The sequence below is a fragment of the Polypterus senegalus genome, chromosome 14, assembly GCF_016835505.1.
Source record: "Polypterus senegalus isolate Bchr_013 chromosome 14, ASM1683550v1, whole genome shotgun sequence".
NCBI lineage: Eukaryota > Metazoa > Chordata > Cladistia > Polypteriformes > Polypteridae > Polypterus > Polypterus senegalus.
The window spans coordinates 142,619,850-142,641,739 of record NC_053167.1 but is presented as its reverse complement, the minus strand read 5'-3'; the positions used below and the strand labels follow the sequence as shown (position 1 = coordinate 142,641,739).

The following is a 21,890-nucleotide window of genomic DNA, read 5'->3' as shown; positions in this document are numbered from 1 at the left end:
ATATATATATATATATATATATATATACACACTGCTCACAAAAATTAAAGGAACACTTTAAAGAAACACATTAGATACATCAGATCTCAATATGAAGTTGGATATCTATACAAATAACGACAGGCAATGTCTTAGGAACAAAAGGATGCCAAGTCTTTTAATGGAAATCAAAGTTTTCTGCCTACAGAGGGCTCAATTGTGTAGACACCCTAAAATCAGAGTGAAATGAAGATGTGGCAGGCTAGTCCATTTTTCAAAAACTTAATTTCTGCTACTCAAAATGCTTTTCAGTATCTTGTGTGGCCCCACGAGCTTGTATGCATGCTTGACAACGTCGGGCATGCTCCTAATGAGACGACGGATGGTGTCTTGTGGCATTTCCTCCCAGATCTGTATGAGGGCATCCCTGAGCTGTTGTACAGTCTGAGGAGCAACCTGGCGCCTAATGGACCGAAACATAATGTCCCACAGATGTTCTATTGGGTTTAAGTCAGGGGATCGTGAAGGCCATTCAATTGTTTCAATTCCTTCATCCTCCAGGTACTGCCTGCATACTCTTGCCACATGAGGCCGGGCATTGTCGTGCATTAGGAGGAAACCAGGACCTACTGCACCAGCGTAGGGTCTGACAATGGGTCCAAGGATTTCATCCTGATACCTAATGGCAGTCAAGATGCCGTTGTCTAGCCTGTAGAGGTCTGTGAGTCGCTCCATGGATATGCCTCCAAGATCATCACTGACCCACCACCAAACCAGTCATGCTAAACGATGTTACAGGCAGCATAATATTCTCCACGGCTTCTCCTGACCCTTTCCGTCTTTCACATATACTCAGGGTGAACCTGCTCTCATCTGTGAAAAGCACAGGACGCCAGTGGTGGACCTGCCAATTCTGGTATTCTATGGCAAATGCCAATTGAGCTCATGTGCTGGCAGTGAGCACAGGGCCCATTAGAGACATGGGCCCTCAGGCACCCTCATGAAGTCTGTTTCTGATTGTTTGGTCAGAGACATTCACACCAGTGGCCTGCTGGAGGTCATTTTGTAGGGCTCTGGCAGTGCTCATCCTGTTCCTCCTTGCCCAAAGGAGCAGATACTGGTCCTGCTGATGGGTTATGGACCTTCTATGGCCCTCTCCAGCTCTCCTAGAGTAACTGCTTGTCTCCTAGAATCTCCTCCATGCCCTTGAGACTGTGCAGGGAGACACAGCAAACCTTCTGGCAATGACACGTATTGATGTGCCATCCTGGAGAAGTTGGACTACCTGTGCCAGCTCTGTAGGGTCCAGGTATCGCCTCATGCTACCAGTAGTGACACTGACTGTAGCCAAATGCAAAACTAGTGAAGAAACAGTCAGAAAAGATGAGGAGGGAAAAATGTCAGTGGCGTCCACCTGTTAAACCATTCCTGTTTTGGGGGTCATCTCATTGTTGCCCCTCTAGTGCATCTGTTGTTAATTTAATTAACACCACAGCAGCTGAAACTGATTAACAACCCCCTCTGCTACTTAACTGACAAGATTAACATCCCAGAAGTTTCATTGACTTTATGCTATACTCTGATTAAAAAGTGTTCCTTTAATTCTTTTGAGCAGTATATATACACACACACACAGATACACCTGTGACTTGTACTCCACACATCAAGGCGCTATATAACATGACAGTCTGTTAGCCTTCTTAATGTCTGGAAGTCGATAGCTTAGAGTCCACTACGACTCCTAAATCCTTCTCATAAGATGGACTCCCGATTTTCCGACTGTCCATCGCGTATTCAAACCTCACATTTTTACTTCCTATGTGTACTGTATGTAATGCTTTACCTTTACTAACATTACATTTCATCATCTACAAATCTTCCCAAGCCTCACCAGTGTGTTATAAAGCTTGAGCGTCACCTCCTGTGACTTGTACTCCACACATCAAGGCGCTATATAACCTGACAGTCTGTTAGCCTTCTTAATGGCTTCTGTGAGGAAGTCGATAGCTTAGAGTCCACTACGACTCCTCAATCCTACTCATAAGGTGGACTTTTGATCTTCAGACCTCCCATTGTGTATTCAGACCTAACAAGACCTAAAACCTAATGCACGCGTTAATCTCAGCTCTTTTAATCTTTCCTCATAACTCATCCCCTATAGCCCTGAATCAGCCCAGTCACTCTTCTCTAGACCTTCTCTTGTGCTGCTATGTCTTTATGGAGACCCAAACTGCCCCCAGGACTCCAGATGAGGCCTCACCAGTGTGTTATAAAGCTTGAGCAGACCCTCCTGTGACTTGTACTGCACACATAAAGGCGCTATATAACCGGACAGTCTGTTAGCCTTCTTAATAAATGGAAGTTGATAGCTTAAGAGTTCACTACGACTCCTAAATTCTTCTCGTAAGGTGGACTTTTGATCTTCAGACCTCCCATTGTGTATTCAGACCTAACAAGACCTAAACTTCATGTAAGCGTTAATCTCAGCTCTTTTCATCTTTCCTCATAACTCATCCCATGTAGTCCTGAATCAGCCCAATCGCTCTTCTCTGGACCTTTTCTAGTGCTGCTAAGTCTTTATGGAGACCAAAACTGTCCTCAGGACACCAGATGAGGCCTCACCATAAAGCTTGAGGAGAACCTCCAGTGACTTGTACTCCACACGTCAAGGCGCTATATAACCTGACATTCTGTTAGCCTTCTTAATAAATGGTAGTTGATAGCTTAGAGTCCACTACGACTCCTCAATCCTACTCATAAGGTGGACTTTTGATCTTCAGACCTCCCATTGTGTATTCAGACCTAACAAGACCTGAACTTAAAGTGTTAATCTCAGCTCTTCTAACCTTTCCTCATAACTCGTCCCCTGTATAACCCCGTAATCAGCCGAGTGGCTCTTCTCTGGACCTTCTCTAGTGCTCTTATGTCCTTTTTGTAGTCTGGAGACCCAAACTGCCCACCGGACTCCAGATGAGGCCTGACCAGTGTGTCATGAAGCTCGAGTATAAAAACAAATGTAAAGCTTGTTCTTAATTTACAAAGACTTCAGCAAACAATCATCAAGCACAACCAAACGGCCACACACACACACGACAGAGCTGAAAGCTAAAGGCACGCCAGTGTTTTGTGTTATTCGGACAGTGCGACTGTCAGTTTATTATTTTTTTCGTTGAAGTGTAAATATTGTGGCGAGTTGCTAAAGACGTGTGATTTAGTTTGTGACTTTTCAGAACGTTCTGCCTGACAGGGCCTCCAGCTCACTCTCTATCATCCTTTACATGGCCGTTGTTCGTTTTCTGCCCCCAAAAGGTTTTTCACAAGAGAAGTGGGCACAAACGCTATAAGGGGCTCTTTTGCGTTTTCTCCCAACTGAGAGGCAGACCTTAGGATCGATTGAATCCTTCATTGCTTACCACTGCTCTGAGGGGTTGCCGTCATGTTGGTCAGACCCACGAGTTGTAATTTCACTGGACTCCGCATGCAGGACGATGTGCCTGCTACTGCCACGAGTGACTGGCGTCCCCTCATTCATGCAGACAGAAGCCCCGCCAAATCGACACCATCAGTGGCCTGCTAACTAAACAGCTCCTGGCGTACTCAGCAAATATTTACTAATTGGTTGCTTGCCGGTCTCATTTGTTTAAGAACCAAAATCTAAGAGCCCCCCATTGCACCGGTGGATCTGAAGTGTCAGAAAGTCACAGCAAAGACGGAATGCAACTGCAGCAAAGGTGAAGATCAGCTCTGAAGGTTTCCATCAAAGCCCCCCTTCTCAAATTCCAACAGACAAACACTTTTCTTTAGGCATCAATAAAGAATGAGTGCCCCCTGGCTGGACGGCACTTTCCAAAGCAGTCAAACCAGGGCCCGGCAAACAGGGCATCACTGCTACAAGTAGGCATGTGCCAAAAGCCAGACCACCACCCGCAAAGCATAAACACAGCAGACTCAAAAAGAAAAGCCACAACACTAGCTCTGCCAAGAAGTGCCGCTTCTCAAACATGGCCACCGCTCTCTGGAGTCGGGGGCACAAACAACAAACGCCACTTCTGTCTCCACTCCGTACAAATCTCAGCCGGGCCTCGGCAGACTTCAGTGATGCCAGCAGCAAGCTGGCAAACGTCAGGTGCAAGTAGAAAAAACCAAAATGGGAATCAGTGACGGGATGAAAGAGCAGCAGACGGGTGGAAGAGTTTAGGAGAAGTGGGATCTGAGGAAGAAGAAGAGGAAGAGGATCTCTGAGCAGGAGAGAATACCAGCGGGGTGGAGGAACAGTGGGATTGTGGAAACTAAACCAGAGGGGCAAAGCGGACGTCGCACACTGTGAACATTTGGGAAAAGGTTAGAGAGAGAAGGCTCTGGGGCAGGCATGGGGTGCAGGAACAAGTGATGGGAATGGAAGGCCAGGGGAAGACAAAGTGAGGGAGGCATGGATAATGAAAAATAAAAAGTCTTAAGGAAAAAGGCCTGACTGGGGAGGAGGTTTATGACCGAGCTGTACAGAGAAGCTTTCAAATGGTAAAGAAAAATAAATAAATTAATTAATTAAATTAAAAACTTGTCTTCTTGCACGCAGTTGAAAACAACCCCACTCGCATGTGGTTTATCACCAACTCGGACAGCCATTTGGAAGCAACTACACCATTCTCAGAATCTGAACTAACCCTATCATGGCAAATGGACGGAAGAGAGCACTCCGAACTTCAAAAGACGGGATAAAAGCCTCGCAGCTCGCAGGATTGTGCTCTCTTTGGACACATGCAGATGACCACAACAGGTTTCAGATTTAAGTTCTAACAGCTGAATGTGCAGAATTAAACACTCAGAGAGAGAAAAAAAGAGAGACAGAAATAGAGAGAGAGAGAGAAAGAGAAAGAAAGAGAAGGAAAGAAAGAGAGAAAGAAAAGAGATAGAAGAAAAGGGAAAGAAAAAGAGAGTGAGAAAGAAAAAGGAGAAAAAGAAAGAAAAAGTAAAGAAAGAAAAATAGAGAGAAAGAAAAAAGGAAAGAAAAAGAAAGAGAGAGAGAAATAAAAAGGAGAAAAAGAAAGAAAAAGAGAAGGAAAGAAAGAGAGAAAAAATAAACAGAGAAAGAAAGAGAAAGAAAAAGGGGAGGGGGGCTGTGGCTCAGAGTGGTCCGGCGCTGGCGCAGTGGTCCTCGTCAGCCTTCGTCTATTGGATTCCCAGCACGGCCCCCTGGTCAAACTGACCAAAGCCCCTGTGCAGTCCAGAGAAGGAGAAAGCAGCAGACGAGGTGGAAGTTCCAGCCCCCCCTCCCTTTTGCCCCTCCACATGATGCCCGCTCCACACTCACATGAACACATTTTTTCAAATTCACTTTGGCCTTCTGCCCACACTCAAATGGCGTTTTTGACCACACTTTGTAAAAAGAGGTCTCGTGCTGCAGTGTTGATGAGACAAACTGAGCTTTTCTTAAAACAATAAACTCTGGTGTGTGTAAGAGTTGTGTGATCATCAGGTGGGGACTTTGCTCCGATCCCTGGTGGTCTGCAGGTTGTCCTTTCCTAACTTTTCTCTATATCAGCTCTGCCTTGACACACTCCATTTCTTGCCGTATTTCTTTCTTTGTCTCTGTTGTAAACTTCTAAAGCAGCTGTACTTCATCAGCCGTCCTCAAAACATTAATTTCGTTTCTTTCAGCATTTCTCATTCCTTTGGATTTGCTCCTTAAGCAGACAGCGCCCTTGGCTGTCACACTGCACAGGCCCAATAAGAAGCTCTTACACGTTTCTGGCACTTTGACATGGATGATAAACTTCTAGAGAGCAAACTGACAACTCGAGTACGTACAGAAAAACCTTTAAAAACAAACATGACTGGCTGTGTCAGCGGGCCCCGAGGCTGAAGAGTTCTGCTCGAGAGCGTCATACTTACTATGCAGTAAGCCACCAGGGCTCCTTGCGCAAAACCCGCCAGGACATCTGTGGGGTGGTGCTTGTGATCAGACACACGGGACAGGCCAGTGTAAAATGCCATCATGATCAGCGTAAACTGCAGGAGAGGACGGAGCAGGCGGGCACCACGCCACGTGAACCGGGACTGGAGGTAGAACTGCAAAGAGAACAAGAGAACAGGACAGCAGTTAGCGGCGTGAAACTTGGGACAGGAGCAACCACCCGTGTTCTTTCAGACCCCTTTTCACACGGAAGGTACAGGCACAGAGCGTTTATCAGAACGCCGATTAGGAGGAACAGCACCTGGCTACGCTCCACGCCAAAGCAGAAGGTCACGGTCGCTCACTCCTTGGCTTCAGCCCTGCTTCTTAGGCAAGAACAGATGCCCCACCCAATTTCTCAAGGTTTGCATTGCTCTTTAATCAGTGAGGCATCCACAAATCTGGAACGTGTTTACGGACAAGTATTGTGTCATTTTATTTTAAATGAGTACACGCAATTTCAGTTTCCAAGAATGCGTCATCATAACTGTGGTCTCTCTGTGTGTTTATGGTGCAGAAACGGAGTGCGCTGTTAACTGAAGAAAAGAACGAGCCATTTGGACCGTATCTCCAGGTCTGCTGACTAATCCCACAGCAGAGCCCCCCTGGGTATTCAAAGAATCCCACTCTAAATGCATTTTACATACACCCTTCACTATTAGCCCACCCAATGCATTTTACATACATCCTTCACTATTAGCCCACCCAATGCATTCTACGCTTCACTATTAGCCCACCCAATGCAATTTACATACGCCCTTCACTATTAGCCCACCCAATGCATTCTACGCTTCACTATTAGCCCACCCAATGTATTTTACATATGCTCTTCACTATTAGCCCACCCAATGGAATTTACATACGCCCTTCACTATTAGCCCACCCAATGCATTTTACATACACCCTTCACTATTAGCCCACCCAATGCAATTTACATACGCCCTTCACTATTAGCCCACCCAATGCAATTTACATACGCCCTTCACTATTAGCCCACCCAATGCAATTTACATACGCCCTTCACTATTAGCCCACCCAATGCATTCTACATATGCCCTTCACTATTAGCCCACCCGTATGTGACTCTGCTCTGCTACACAGTAACTGACGGAGTGTCATGAGAATCGGCCCCCTCGTCTCTTTACTTGACTCCCACCGACGTCCCATCGCCACACAGTCACCTTCCTCCTCACGGGGAGTTGTGGCTACGATTATAATTAAAAAAGGCTCAGGCCTATTTAGGAATTGTCTGGCTCAGCGTTTTTTTTCTGCAAGTGCTATCAGGACCATTAATTGCAGGAATGGGGGAGGAATGAATGCCAGAAAGGAGACTCCCAGAGCCACACATAAAACACAATCGGATTTACTATCTCAGTGGTCTGTCAACACATCCCCTAAGCTTGTTTGCCTTCCATTGTTTCAGTCCACAGTGGGAAGAGAGAAGTAAACATCACACGTGATAGCGAACCACTTCTGTTGTGAAGAGTAAAGCATTCTGGGCCGAGCCACAGGTGCTGGAGTGAACGGCACATGCTCCCGATATGGCACTGCTGGCACTGAAATGCAGGTTGCTGTCAAGCTTGGTTTATCAAACTTCTAGGAATCTGTGAAGTCGGGTAATAAAAGTGGAGAGAGGGGTGCCAAACCAAATTGTTCAGGGTCAGTAAGTGGGCTACGACGGTTCTACAGGTCCCAGTAAAGACACCATATTATATTAATAAATAATATTAATAGTTCTTTACATTTAAATAGCAGTCTGCTCGTTACACTTTACATAGACAGAGGGGAGTCACCAAGGTGCAGTACCAACAGGGACAATGTGACAGCAGCCATTTTTATGCCACTATGCTCACCACATAAGTAATGAAAAGGTGAGAGATACTGAGTCAGCTAGAGACAGGGGATGATTAGGGGGCCAGAATGACAAGGGGCCGTGATGGACAATTTAGCTTGGACATGGGGATCCACCCTACTATTTACGAATGTTGACCATGGTGACCTCAGAATTATATTTATAGCACGGTGTCCCCGTAAAAAGCACTGGGGGGCATTGGGATCCACAACACAGACCACGAGGTAGGTGCCCCCTGCTGGCCTCGCCAACATCAACCCAAGCTTTTCCTGGTTGGTGTCCCACCCAAACACTGGGTCAGGCCTGAACAGGCTTAGGTTCGGGTGGGTGACCTCTCCTGAAGTGTGGGTGGTATGGCTGCTCCATTGACTGCACTCACATCACCAGGCTGAAGGGATTCAAATCTGCTGTAATGTGAGAGAATCTGAGGCTTTCAGGGCAGTGTGGACACACACATTTCAGATCGGAGTCCCTTTCACACGTGGTCCTAGATTGGATTTGTATCCGACTAGAATGAGAAAGGCCAGACTGGAATTCTGGTGGGTTCTCTCTGTCTATTTGCGTGGGCCAAGCACTCGCCGGCAATGAGGCTAACTAATAGTGGAGGAGAGTGACAGCTGTGACAACAGTCACGGTCCCACCAGATGTTGGTGCATCTCTTGGTGTAGTCGTCTGGCTTTTCTGTGCCTTCTCGACCTGATCGTGTACAGCTGATGAACGGTCTGCCGTCCACCCTGAACAAAATGCAATGCACACACCGGCTACTAGGGCGGCCATTTTGTCAGTTTAGACAGACGTCACCCAATAGGGTCCTCCGATTCTGGCAATCTGCTTGTGCCCCACACTAACCTGCACTCTCTCTCTCTGGGTGATGGGACCTTCAGCTTTATATCGCGCCAGACATGGGAATGACCTCCTTAAATGAAGGCCAGCGGACTTAATTCACAGTTTAAAAACAACAACTTCAGACTCCTCTGATCAGGAGGGCTTGACGTTCGGCCCCTTCTGTCCATTTACATCTCTGTCCTGACGCTCACGAGGGGTGTGTGTGTGTGATATCACAAATGATGGCGTTAGTTCAGGCTTTTCTTCTTGCACCATACTTAGTATTTTACTTTGGTTTTTTGTCTTTTATTCTATCCAATGCTCCGTATATCCTTATTTACCCGTTTTTAGTGTTCTATGCGGATATTTGTATCAAATGTTACATACGTCGCTGTTCTATTGGAGACTCTGAAGCACCTTGAGCATGGAAAAGGCGCTATATAAGTAAAACGAGCACAAAAACCTCAATTATCTGTCGTCACTTGATTGACCATCAGGCACCTGCCTACTACTGTATTCGTATGCCGTGAGTTCTGCACATCGGACCAACTTTCCCTTTCGCTAGCGTGTTGTGTCCGCTATGTACCATCAGTTTTAATAGCGTTTCGTAGCTTTTCTCTTTGGTTATAATTAATCTGCTATAAATTGTAAAGGGCGATAAAACGTCTGCGTGTGGTATGGGAAATGTCACTAAAAAAAAAAATTGAAATTATTAAACACATACAAAACGGAGAAAGTGCATCAAGTAATCGCTTCAATTTCTGGAGTGGGGGTGAGAAGTTAAGCGAAATGACGGCTTTTACTGGCGAACGATAAGCAAGCTTCCGAGTAGGAGGAATAACAGTGAACGATATAAAGGGAGATGCAGACAAACTCGAAAAATGCATCAAAAATGGAAACCACTGATGGCACATTAATGTTGATGTTCTTCTGCATTGTGATTTTCCTTTTCAATATTTGTTAGATTAGGTTTTGGTAACATACCGTGACTTGCTTGTGATGCGCAGTGCGGGACCAGAAAGGCTGGAATGAATGACTGAGGGGAGGGGCTTCTGTTCTGTGAGGGGTGGGCACGCCCCTTTGGAGATGAGTGACAGGAGAAATAGGAGGAGGAAAAGGAAGGTGTGACGGAGGGAAGTTTGGAGTTGGGAGTCAGGAGACAATGAGCAGGAGTGTCTGCGGTACAAAGAAATGAAAAGGAACGCAACTGACTGGCAGGGAAAGGCCAGAAGTCCACATGGCCGTCATCATCAAGTTCTTCCATGTGAACCATAAATACCATGAGGACTGATTGGGAGGTCATTGATGTTGGGTAGAATGCCTAGAGGGGGCTGGGTGGTCTTATGGCCTCAGACCCCCTGCATATTTTTTTTTTATGTCCTCAGACCTTACTTTTATTCTATGCTAATTAGTCTTCCCTAATTCGATTTTCTTATTTAATTGGTCTTTTCTCTGTTTTATGTTAGGTAGAATGACCAGAGGCGACTGGGACGTCTAATGGTCTGGAATCCCTACAGATTTTTTTTTTTTTCCTCCAGCCGTGGGGAGGTTTTTTTTTTTTTTTCTGTCCCCCCCCCCCGCCATCGGACCTTACTCTTATTCTATGTTAATTATCCACCCATCCATCCATCCATTTTCCAACCCGCTGAATCCAAACACCGGGTCACGGGGGTCTGCTGGAGCCAATCCCAGCCAACACAGGGCACAAGGCAGGAACCAATCCTGGGCAGGGTGCCAACCCTCCGCAGGACACACACAAACACACCCACACACCAAGCACACAGTAGGGACACTTTAGAATAGCCAATCCACCTAAATGGCATGACCGTGGGAGGAAACTGGAGCGCCCGGAGGAAACCCACGCAGACACGGGGAGAACATGCAAACTCCACGCAGGGAGGACCCAGGAGGCGAACCCGGGTCTCCTAACTGCGAGGCAGCAGCGCTACCCACTGCGCCACCGTGCCGCCCCTCTATGTTAATTAATGTTGACTTATTTTAATTTCTTACTGGGTCTTATTTTTCTATTCTTCATTATGTAAAGCACTTTGAGCTACTTTTTGTATGAAAATGTGCTATAGAAATAAATGTTGTTTCTTCATCCTGTAAACCATTTTTTGCTCATCATCTGTATGAAGACGTGCTCTATAAATAAATGCGGTTGTTGCTCTTTGCTAACAGCGCCCGCTCCTAACCTCCTCTCTCTGTTTGGTTATCCATCACGGCCTCAGTCCCGACCCCTGACAGATCATCAAGGTTTGCCTATATTATTATTATTAGTTGTAATACCACGAGCCCCGTCACAAAAGTGACTTTTCTTTGTTGTTGGTGACACAGATGACTCGTGCAGAAACTTACCAAAGTGAGCACTCGTGCCGCTTCAGAGGAAATACGCGTTGACATTACGGTTAGATACAACAGTCAAGATACGGAGAAGCGAGTGACGAGGCTAGCAATTTGAACGCAAAACAAGTCACTCATCTGCACGGCAGCCAAAGACAAAAGGCAGTTTTGTAAGTCACTGGGTTCCATCCGCCCTCGCACCGACCGACACGTCTGGACAGCAGCACTCGCTGGCACGAAGCTTCAGCCCATTCAAGAGTCGCGAATAGCTGGCCCCCCACTCTGAAAGGAAAGGCCATTCTGATGCAAAACAACTCCCAAGTACTTAAATGGCGCCCACTTTGGAAGACAGCAGTTAAAAGATTAAAAAAAAATAAATAAATAAATAATACGCAGATCCCCCAGTGACGGGAGAATCTAAAGGGGGTCATTATGATACACAAAAGTATTTTAAATACAGTTACAGGAAAGGCTGCTAATCACCACATGAGTGCATGTGTCCAATATGTCAAGACTTTGAGGCAGAAGCCGGACAACGTGCCTTCAAAATCAGGACAATGAGATGGATAGCTAGGATTATGAGACCACCCTGCTGACTCTGCTCCGTGTGAAATGAACACAAAGTATAGGCTTAGCGGAGCAACTAGCATTTCAAGTGATCTGTTAGTGTAGGGCCCTCCTCAATAGAAATGCAACATGGGGACTCTAAGATGGACAAAAGCAGCAGAGGGGTCTTTAGATCAAGAAAAGAAAATGGGGGTGGGATAGGAGGAGGGAATGCAAGGACAAAACTTGAATAATTAATACAAACAAACAATAAAAAGACATCTCCAGGGATGTTCAGCTCCAAGCCGAGTAAAAAAAAAAAACGACAAAAAGCTCCACTTACCACGAGATAGAGCATCGTGTACATCGAGAAGGAGGCATGGCCGGAGAAGAAGGACTTTCTGCAAAACAATAGAGAGAGAAAAAAAAAAAACACAAAGGGAGAAGTTGATTACCTGGACTTCTAAGAAACAAGACCCCGAAGGATCGCCGAAAAGGCAGCGCGTTACGAGAAACGAAGGCTTCTGTCAGTCACTTTAGGGACCAGAGGCTGGCATATCTGGTAAAGGAAGGCGACTCTCTACGGGAAAGGCCCTCAAATGAATTGCTAAGAAAACAGCGCGTGTATCCGTCGTCCAGCCTCGCCCCGGTGGACAATTCTTTAATCAAAGGCTAAGCAAACAGCTTGGAGCAGCTGCTGCACACATCGTTGGGTCGGAGGCCCCGGTGGGCTCGTTAGTTGGCTTAATTTGGGAAATAAGCAGAACCCACAAAGCTCTGCGCCGCTCGTCTTCACATCTCCTGCCAAGACATTTAAAGAAAAAAACGGGAGGGCGAGAATGCAGCAGGACGACTCGGGGAGTTGAAGGAAGCACTTCTTTATTTATGTAATTTGTGAAGAACAAATATCAGAGGGGTCAAAAAATTAAAATAGCTGTCAGCAGATCGTCACTCCTCCGCTGCCTTTCTGGCACGGGCGCCGCCGCCGCCGCACTTGAGGTAATTCCAGAGACGTCCGACAGATGGGGTGACCCCCCCCCCTTAATCCCACAAAATATTTGAGCCGGGCCTGAAAAGGCGGGCGGTCGAGTCCCACAGGTTGCCTACCTTGCTTCTTGCACTTTGCTCTCTTCTCCCCGGCACTGGTACTTCTCAATGTAGCCAGCGGAGCAGTTGAACATCGAGAAGTCGGGGTCACACACCGCTAGGAAATGAGGACGCAAGCGCCCCACCGACACTTTGGCAATGTCCGTGAATGACTGGCTAATGGCGCAGCCAAAAACAAAGACCCCAATTTGCTTGTAGAGTGTTGAAATGTAGGGGTTGTTAATAAAGGACCGGGACTTCTCGTTGAGGTAATAAATCCGGAAGCATTCGCCTATAATTATCTGGAAAGAGCAAAAAGAACAGCAAAGTGAGAATGGGTTGCACATCGACTCCTCCTCCTCCTCAATGCAGAAGTCTGGACCTGACCCCCCCAAACACACACACATATCCCACCCCACTATTGCAATATGAACCACAAAACAAAATAATCCCGGAGGGCCGCACAGAAAAAGACGCCCAGCTCGCAGAACGCCATCACTTTACTTTTGGATTCGTTTAGTGAACGCAACGCTGTGATCATCACTTAGGAATTCAAAGTTGGACGGGATGTCAAATATCAGGGGAAGGATGCTGAACATCATGAATCACAAATTTATGAGAGTCACTGAAGATGTTCAAATTCCTTAAAATTTTCTTTGGGTCACAACAGTGTAGAATTTCAGGATCCATTTCCTGAGGGGCTGGAGAGAACGTAGAGCACTGATGGTCCCCTCTGTGCATCGGGTAGTGCCTACTCCAAAAGGTCGCAATTATTTCACGGTTTGCTGTATTTGACGATTAAATGATCGAGATCAGGTAGAATGCCCAGTTGGGGTTGGGGGAGCTGGGGGCCGGGTGGGTTTGTGGCCTTGGACCCCCTGCAGATTTTTTTTTACTGCGCTTATTTTAACTTGGGTGGCACGGTGGCGCAGTGGGTAGCGCTGCTGCCTCGCAGTAAGGAGACCCGTCTGGGTTCTCTTCCCGGGTCCTCCCAGCGTGGAGTTTGCATGGGTTTCCTCCCACAGTCCAAAGACATGCAGCTGAGGTGCATTGGCGATTCTAGTGTGTGCCCTGCCTTGCGCCCTGTGTTGGCTGCGATTGGCTCCAGCAGACCCCCCGTGACCCTGTGTTAGGATGTAGCGGGCTGCAGAAGGACTGACTGACTTATTTTAGCTTCACCTGTTTGTTGTCTGGTACAAACCTCGTAATCGATATTTAACCCACTTCCTGTTGTCCAAATGACTTCAAATTTTGCACACTTGCTCACTTCTGATGACGATACATGAATCAATTGTCAGTTTCACTAATTGATCGATTAATCCATGATAATTAAGAAATGAAATTTTCATATGAAGAATAGTTCAAGGTTTCACCAATAGATGGCGCTAGCAGTGGACAGAAATATTAAAGGAAGTGTTAAAATATTGATTACAAAATGATACTAAAACAAACCCAAGACTAAAAAGTTGAAAATAATACGTATATAAAACAATACTTTTTAAAAACCGCGCTTATATTAAAGTTAAAAAGTGTACTAAAAAGTACAAAAAAAAATAAGCCTCTCATACATCACTCGGAAAATAAAAGTGTGGGCGCTTTTGCTGAGATTTTAAGAAAGTGTTTCTTGAATGTTGATTGATGAAAAGGGCCCACACTTTTATTTTATAAGTGATGTATAAGAAACTTATTTTTTACTTTTTAACTTTATCTACTGTAAGCGTGGTTTTATATTATTTCTCTCCAGCCATCGAGTTTTCATGTTTTTCTGTCCTCCCTGCCATCCCACCTTACTTTATTCTTTGTTAATTAATATTGCCTAATCTTATTTATATATTTTTTTCTTCATCTGTGTGAGAACCTGCTTTAGAAATCAATGTTGTTGTCGTACTGAGAGGTGGTCCCACCCCATGTCGCTGTCCCCTTTCCCTAACCCGGCCAGCTACTTACAGCTCCTGCAAACATCAAGGCCTGTGCCTCCTACAGTGTGCGACTTTTGGTTTTCTATTTTAATCATCTTGTGCTGTTTTTCTGTCCGATGATGAAGAGGAGCCCCCTTGTCTTCATCTACACAAATGGCACCAACAGCTGTAGTTGTAACTGCAGTTTCCTAATCGGTGACAGCGTAAGAATAGAGTTTCTCTTTCAGTCTGATCTCGAGGTGCTAAGGGTCTGGGGGGGTCTTTCACAATAACGTAATAAGGTGGCATATTAATATGATTCAGTTATTTAATTTGATTTAATTACTTAGTTATTATTTATTCTTATTGTGCAGGACTGTAGTAACTACAGGGGGACACAATTGAGGAGCCACAGCATGAAGTTATGGGAAAGAGTAGTGAGGTGAAGATCAGTGAGCAGCAGGATGGTTTCATGCCAAGAAAGAGCACCACAGATGTGATGTTTGCTCTGAGGATGTTGATGGAGAAGTTTAGAGAGGAACAGAAGGAGTTGCATTGCGTCTTTGTGGACCTGAAGAAAGCAAATGACAGGGTGACAAGAGAGGAGCTGTGGTATTGGATGAGGAAGTCGGGAGTGGCAGAGAAGTATGTAAGAGTGGCACAGGATATGAACGAGGGAAGTGTGACAGTGGTGAGGTCTGCGGTAGGAGTGACGGAGATGGAATTACATCAGAGATCGACTCTGAGCCCTTTCTTATCTCCAATGGTGACAAACAGGCTGACCGACGAGATTAGACAGGAGTCCCCATGGACTGTGATGTTTGCTGATGACATTGTGATCTGCAGGTTGAGGAGACCCTGGAGAGGTGGAGATCTGCTCTAGAGAGGAGAGGAATGAAGGTCAGTAGGACCACCAAGACAGAATACATGTGTGTGAATGAGAGGGAGGTCAGTGGAGTGGTGAGGATGAGGGAGTAGAGTTGGCGAAGGTGGATGAGTTTAAATACTTGGGATCAACAGTACAGAGTAATGGGGTTAGTGGAAGAGAGGTGAAGAAGAGAGGGCAGGCAGGGTGAACAAGAGTGTCAGGAGTAATTTGTGACAGACAGGTATCAGCAAGAGTGACAGGGAAGGTCTACAGGACGGTAGTGAGACCAGCTGTGTTATATGGGCTGGAGAAGGTGGCACAGGAGACAGAGCTGGAGGTGGCAGAGTTAAAGATGTTAAGATGGCATTGGGTGTAACAAGGATGGACAGGATTAGAAATGAAGACATTAGAGGATCAGCTCAGGTGGGACGGTTGGGAGACAAAGTCAGAGATGCGAGATTGTGTTGGTTTGGACATTTGCTGTGGAGAGATGCTGGGTATACTGGAAGAAGGATGCTAAGGATAGAGGAAAAGAGGAAGACCTAAGAGGAGGTTTATGGAAGTGATGAGAGAGGACATGCAGGTGACGGGTGTGACAGAGCAAGATGACGAGGACAAGAAGATACGGAAGAAGATGAACCCCTGTGGCGACCCCTAATGGGAGCAGCCAAAAGAAGATTAATATGATTCAGTGCCCCACACGCCAACTTCACACTACCCTTTAAGAGACTCTGGGAGACCTGGCACGCTCCTGTAACAGCTCATCATGAACTGTGACTTCCACAGACTGGACTGCAACCCGAAGTGTTCAGTCGTAAGGGGCGGCATTTGTGTACGTGAATGAGTGGTCGCTCATCTGAAAGCACAAAGTGCGGGTTTTATAAAATCAAACTGAAGACGGGCCTGTCTGTCCGATGTCTCGAAAGAATGGAAAAAAAAAAAAAAAGGTGGGCCACCACTGCGGCTGAGCTCGCCATACCTGGAAAATCCTTCAGACAGGTACAAGCTAGTATATGGCCGCTGTGAGCTCCCGAGATTTGGGAAATGTGAAAGAGTACTGAGCGAGTCGTGGAACTGGCCCTCCGCTGCATTAAACGGTTCATTAAACCCGCTCTTTAATTCTGTGTCTTGTTGCTGCTCTTGTGGTGCAATGGCAGACATTTCTGAAATTGTTGATTCTCTCTTTTCTAAGAGCACTGGGGACCTGAGCAGATCAACATTCCCGAGACCCTCACCTTTCTTTATTTTCAGATATTGTTTGATGGTCACCAGTTGTTTTCTGTATCAATGAAGGGGTCCGAGTCTTCAAGAGCAAGTCAATGAAAATGAGTTCAAAAGACTTGAATTAGCAGGTCACTCATTAAGGAAATGGTTAGAATGAAAACCTGCAGCCACTGTGGCCCCCCCAGGACTGCAGTTGGTGACCCACATAAGTCCTTTACATCAGCCAGAGCCATACAGCCCCTTACGCTCACCGTGCCAGCCCAGTCTGTGTTAAGGAGACGAGGCACCACTTTTTACCAAAGTCCTACATATTTCTAGAGCTTAATTCTAATTGAATTCTTAATTCTTTATTTATTTGTTACATACATAGTTATACAGAACAGCACGCAGTGAAATGCATCTTTTCGCATACCCCTTGGGGTCAGAGCGCAGGGTCAGCCATTGTACAGCGAGCGCCCCTGGAGCAATTGAAGGTTAAGGGAGTAGAGTTGGATCTCTTTTGGCAGTGACGGGGATTCGAACCGCCAACCTTCGGCATGCCTCAGAGCCACCACCAGCTTCACCCCCTTAACACAAAGCTACCCATCGGACAAACTCCGACTTCTTTCCGAGGAGGAGAAGCCCCAGCGCCATCACAGCGGATGAGCACCACGAGCGAGAGTGTCACATGTGTGTGTGTGTGTGTGTGTGCCCTCTCCTGCCCTGGAGGGTCCGTGGCCCACCGACTTCTTAACAGAGGCAGCCTCTCAAATGTACGAGTCGCAGCTGCTGCAGCCCCTCTCTCCCTCTCCGCTGGACCCTGTGAGCCTGCAGGTTCTCAGGTTTCAGGACCTCGAATTAAACTTCGCAACACATGTGCTCTGAAAAAAGAAAAAAAAAGGGTCCCAGAACAGTCTTTAGAGCTGCTCTCGCACTCATTCCTGGGGTCTTCAGGGGGGTCTGGTGGGCTGTGGATCTGGATGACTGAACAGATCCACCTTTACACGTTGGGCGATTGTTATTCTTGCTTTGTAAGGTTGTGACATAACTGGAGGCCACTCATTGATCTAAGCGTATAATGGCGTTTCTCATCTCTTCTCTTTATTATTATTAGCTGTAGATTTCTTAAGCACTGTGGCACCTTAAAAAATGCAGCAATTTGTTGTCCACTACACCACAGGGCGTTTCAGGTCCCTGTCCATGTGGCAGTCCCAGAGTTTACAGGAGACCATTAAAACAATCTCGGGGGGCCAACAGCACTGAAATGACAAATTACATGTAAAATTGAAGCAAACCGCTCATTTTCAGAAGGACCCCTGTCAGCGTGCACTTTAGCTGGGACCACGGCGACTGCCACCATGTCAGTCAGTCAGTCAGTCAGTCCCTTGCCGTGCTAAAGCAGATGTTATTTATGTGACGGTGGTAGAAGTGTCACCGGGTCTTTTGTCGGTGAGGGGAGCCGGAAGAACCAGCAGCCACTATTTATCAAAATAATAATAATAATACTACATTTTATTAATATAGCGCCTTTCTCATGCTCAAGGCACTTCACAAAGCCTTAGAAAAAAACAGCAGGGTATATGTAACATTGGAAACAAATGTTTTCCTGAATAGAACAATGAAACAGATAACAAAGCATTAAATAGAATAAAGGACAATAAACCAGAGTATAATACTAAAAGAAATCCTAATTTGTGATACAACAGACACACAAATTATCCTGAGCACCTGGACTGGACAGAGAGGTGAAGTGAAAGAAAGGGCAGAATGTCAAGTGAAGTTAGACGCCTTCCTAAAGAGAGGAGTTTTAAGTTGTTTGTTTAAAAGAATGAATGGAGTCGGCTGATCTCATTAATTTCGGGATGTCATTCCAGAGTCAGGGTGCTATGGAGCTGAAGGCCCAGCTGTCACCCATAGAGTGCAGGTTAGTGTGAGGGCACAACGAGGTTACCAGAATCAGAGGACCTTAGTGGGCGGACAGGCACACACACCGGGATAGAGAAGGTCACTGATGTTGTCCGCTGTGAGGCCATTTAAAGCTTTCGAGGTTATTTGTAGGATTCCATCTTGCCTGAAGAAGGGACCCGAGTTGCCTCGAAAGCTTACATATTGTAATCTTTTTTTAGTTAGCCAATAAGAGGTGTCATTTTGCTTGTTTTTCACTAGATTATTAAAAGAATTTTACATTCAGTCCTGTAAGACGCAGGGAGCCAGTGAAGGTGAAGCAGGATGGTTGTGATGTGCTCGCTGCTGCTGGTTCATGTCAGGACTCTTGCAGCCGAGTTTTGAATCAACTGGAGCTGTGATAGAAGATTAGAAGGGGCGCCTGCCCCAATAATCAACAATCAATAATCGATGCGGGACGTGATAAAAGCAAGGACAAGTATCTCAGCATTAGAAAAGGAGAGGAAGGCGCGAGCACGGGATACGTGACGGAGGTGAAAGTAAGAATGATGTGATTTATGTGGGCGGAATAAGAGAGGGAGGAATCAAAAGTAAAACACAGTCAGGAGTTGACAGGTGGGGTGCTGAGAGATTCGTCAAGTGAAGATTCCCCCCCACAAAGACACTTCATGTTGGCACATCATTCTGATAAATATCCAATTTTATTTTATTTTTTTGATTTCAGTTAATGCCCTCTTCTCGCCACGTTAGTGCTCAGTGGACGGGCAGTTTTCATTCTGCGCACATTCCCTCTACGCTGATAAAAGCCGGCAAAACAGTCGATTTCTCAACAGGGAAAGGGGGGCGTGAAATGGGAAAGGGGGACAGAAATCGCAGTACAGGGATGGTAGCAGTTTTGACTCCATTCGCTTATGTCTGTCATGTCTTACTGTTGTTTAAGAGTTTAGATGGAGGTACAGTAAGATGGTGTGTATGTTGGAATAAAGTATGCAGAAGGCCGTGTCTCCCCCGCCACCCTCTATCTGAATGGTAGGTGCCCATTACTTGTAAGTGATAACCGTAAAAGGCCTCAGTGCCATTAGTGAGTGGTGAGCATAGGGGGCGCTGTTCTGTGTATTACAAAGGTTCACCCCCCCCAATTGCTCAAGGTGGTCTTACATTTTTTTTTTTTCCTACCTTTTTAATCCAGCGAGTCCCCCAGATTTCGTGGAGAGGGTCAGCACTCGGGGTGAGAGAGGTTGTGCCCGCTACAGAGCCATTGGACCAGTTATTCCACTTTTTACTTTCTACTGTTTTCGTTTCTTTTTGGCAGCTTTGGACTTTGTGAGCCCGACACTAAACATGAATTTTTTCACTAATTTATTCAATTTGTTCTATTCTTGGATTGTTCATTTTTGTTGCGGTTGTGGATTTTGTCCTTTTATCTCCCCCACCAATCCTGCTTTTTCACAATAAACATCTCAAGAGACTTTGAACCTTATCTGGGTTTTGGGGTACCTTGAGCGCCGTCCAGCTATGAACTGCTAGCGGGCTCTGAGCGATGGCCGCGTTTCGTGACCGAGTCCCCGGGGTTGTGCACTTTTTTGTATTTGTTGTTTGTACGGCGTCCTTGAGTGCTTAGAAAGGTGCCTTGATTAAACAAAACGTATTATTATAATTAGTTTCTTTACACTACCACGGAGTGTAGATTTTAAAATGCAGTCCCTTACGTCATATAAGAGAGTTCTGTTAGGACAGTCCTTTAATGAACGGCAGGCAGCACTCGGTTGTCACGCCGTCATTGAGTGCGTTTTATTCATAGGCACGCAGGTTCAAAGAGGCCACGTGTTCCCTTCTGGGTACTGGGAAACTACCGGGAAAAAAAAATCTAATTTTAAAATGTACGGTGCCAGCAGTGTGATAGCAGAACGTCAGCTTTCCTTTCAGTCTTCATCCGCTAATCACATTAACTATTACAGTTGTGCAAAAATGTCCGTTTCATAGAAATGACGAAATTACACTGCATGTGTCAACGTGAGCAGAACTTTACTTTACAAGCCCCCCTTTTGCTTTGATGAGATTACGCCTTTACGGGGACACCCATTACCCATCACCCCCTTTGGCTTCAATGAGGTTGGGACTTGACTGCTTCCCTACTCGATAGCCGTAGAGTGTTATGTGGCGCAAAGTAACACAGTCGGTTTTCGGACTTGGCCCCCAATTTGCACCGGTACGGAGGTCCGACAGCTTAATGGGTGTCAAAGTGAAGATCGGAGTAGTAATCCAACACGAAGGCCCTTATTCTGGTTTTTGAGCCGTGTAAACGCTCTGCACGTGCCCATCGCACTCCGTCAGCCTCCAGCACCCAGCCGCTACCGGGAGAAAATGGCGGAAGAGTCCACACGTTGAGGGCTTTCCTGAGGCCAATCTCATTCTCTGACTTACTCCTGGCTGAAATATTCAGTCTCAAGATCTCAAATTTAAGTGGATGAGCCAAACGGATATAAAGCTCAGCAGCCCAATCGCAGGGGACCACAGGCTCCAGATCTGCTTATGGCCGCCGCCGCCACCGCTGCTGCTGCTAATGATGATGTTAAACTTTACTTTTCTGATATCTGGAACATTTTGTCAACTTCATAAATGGACCTGTGTGTATAAATGGGGGGCTTTGAGGAGACCATGCCTTAACCCAATAGACCCCCCAGAGCTCCACTCCACCGAGGAGGTGGTCACTTTTATATTTTATACATCAGTGATAACCATAAAGGGGTTAAGGTTTGAGTGGTGGGAGGGGCTAATCTGAATCAACAAAAAAACAGGCGACAAAAGCCTGCAATCTGATTGGCTTTACTGAATTGCAGACCCGCCTCCATTAACCGCATCACTCGCCTGATCTCGGCCTTCCCGGACCACTGAGTGCCCTTTAAACACTTCCAGGCTGGAAAGTCAAAATGCTGGAACAAACCAACGTGAACCTGCACAGAACATGTTAGGAAAGGCTACGGAGTTCATTAATCAGGAGCGGCTCAGACGACAACCTCACGCCTGGACAAACTGGTGAGGAAGGCAGGCTCTATTGTAGGCACTGAGCTGGACAGTTTGACATCCGTGGCAGAGCGACGGGCGCTGAGCAGACTCCTGTCAATCATGGAGAATCCACTGAACAGGATCATCTCCAGACAGAGGAGCAGCTTCAGAGACAGACAGACTGCTGTCACCATCCTGCTCCACTGACAGACTGAGGAGACCCCACACTATGCGACTCGGGGGGTAAACGTTAACATTATTCAAAGTTATTGTCTGTTATACCTGCATTGTTATCACTCTTTAATTTAATATCGTTCTTTATCAGTATGCCGCTGCTGGAGTATGTGAATTAATAAAGTAAATATCTATCGATTTATTATATTGTGCCTTTCACTCTAACTAACTAACTAACCTCTGCTGTAAAAA

At 46.1% G+C, this 21,890-nt stretch overlaps 1 protein-coding gene across 1 annotated transcript in view; it reads right to left on the bottom strand.

The window, feature by feature from the left end:
- The window catches only part of plpp3 (phospholipid phosphatase 3), a 66,442-nt gene that overhangs the window by 14,039 nt on the left and 30,513 nt on the right, over window positions 1-21,890 (bottom strand). The window contains exons 3-5 of the mRNA XM_039735999.1: window positions 12,606-12,886; window positions 11,842-11,899; window positions 5,872-6,048 (exon numbers count right to left, since the gene is read on the bottom strand). Of these exons, the coding sequence (XP_039591933.1) occupies window positions 5,872-6,048; window positions 11,842-11,899; window positions 12,606-12,886 (516 nt within the window). The remainder of the gene's footprint in view (window positions 1-5,871; window positions 6,049-11,841; window positions 11,900-12,605; window positions 12,887-21,890) is intronic.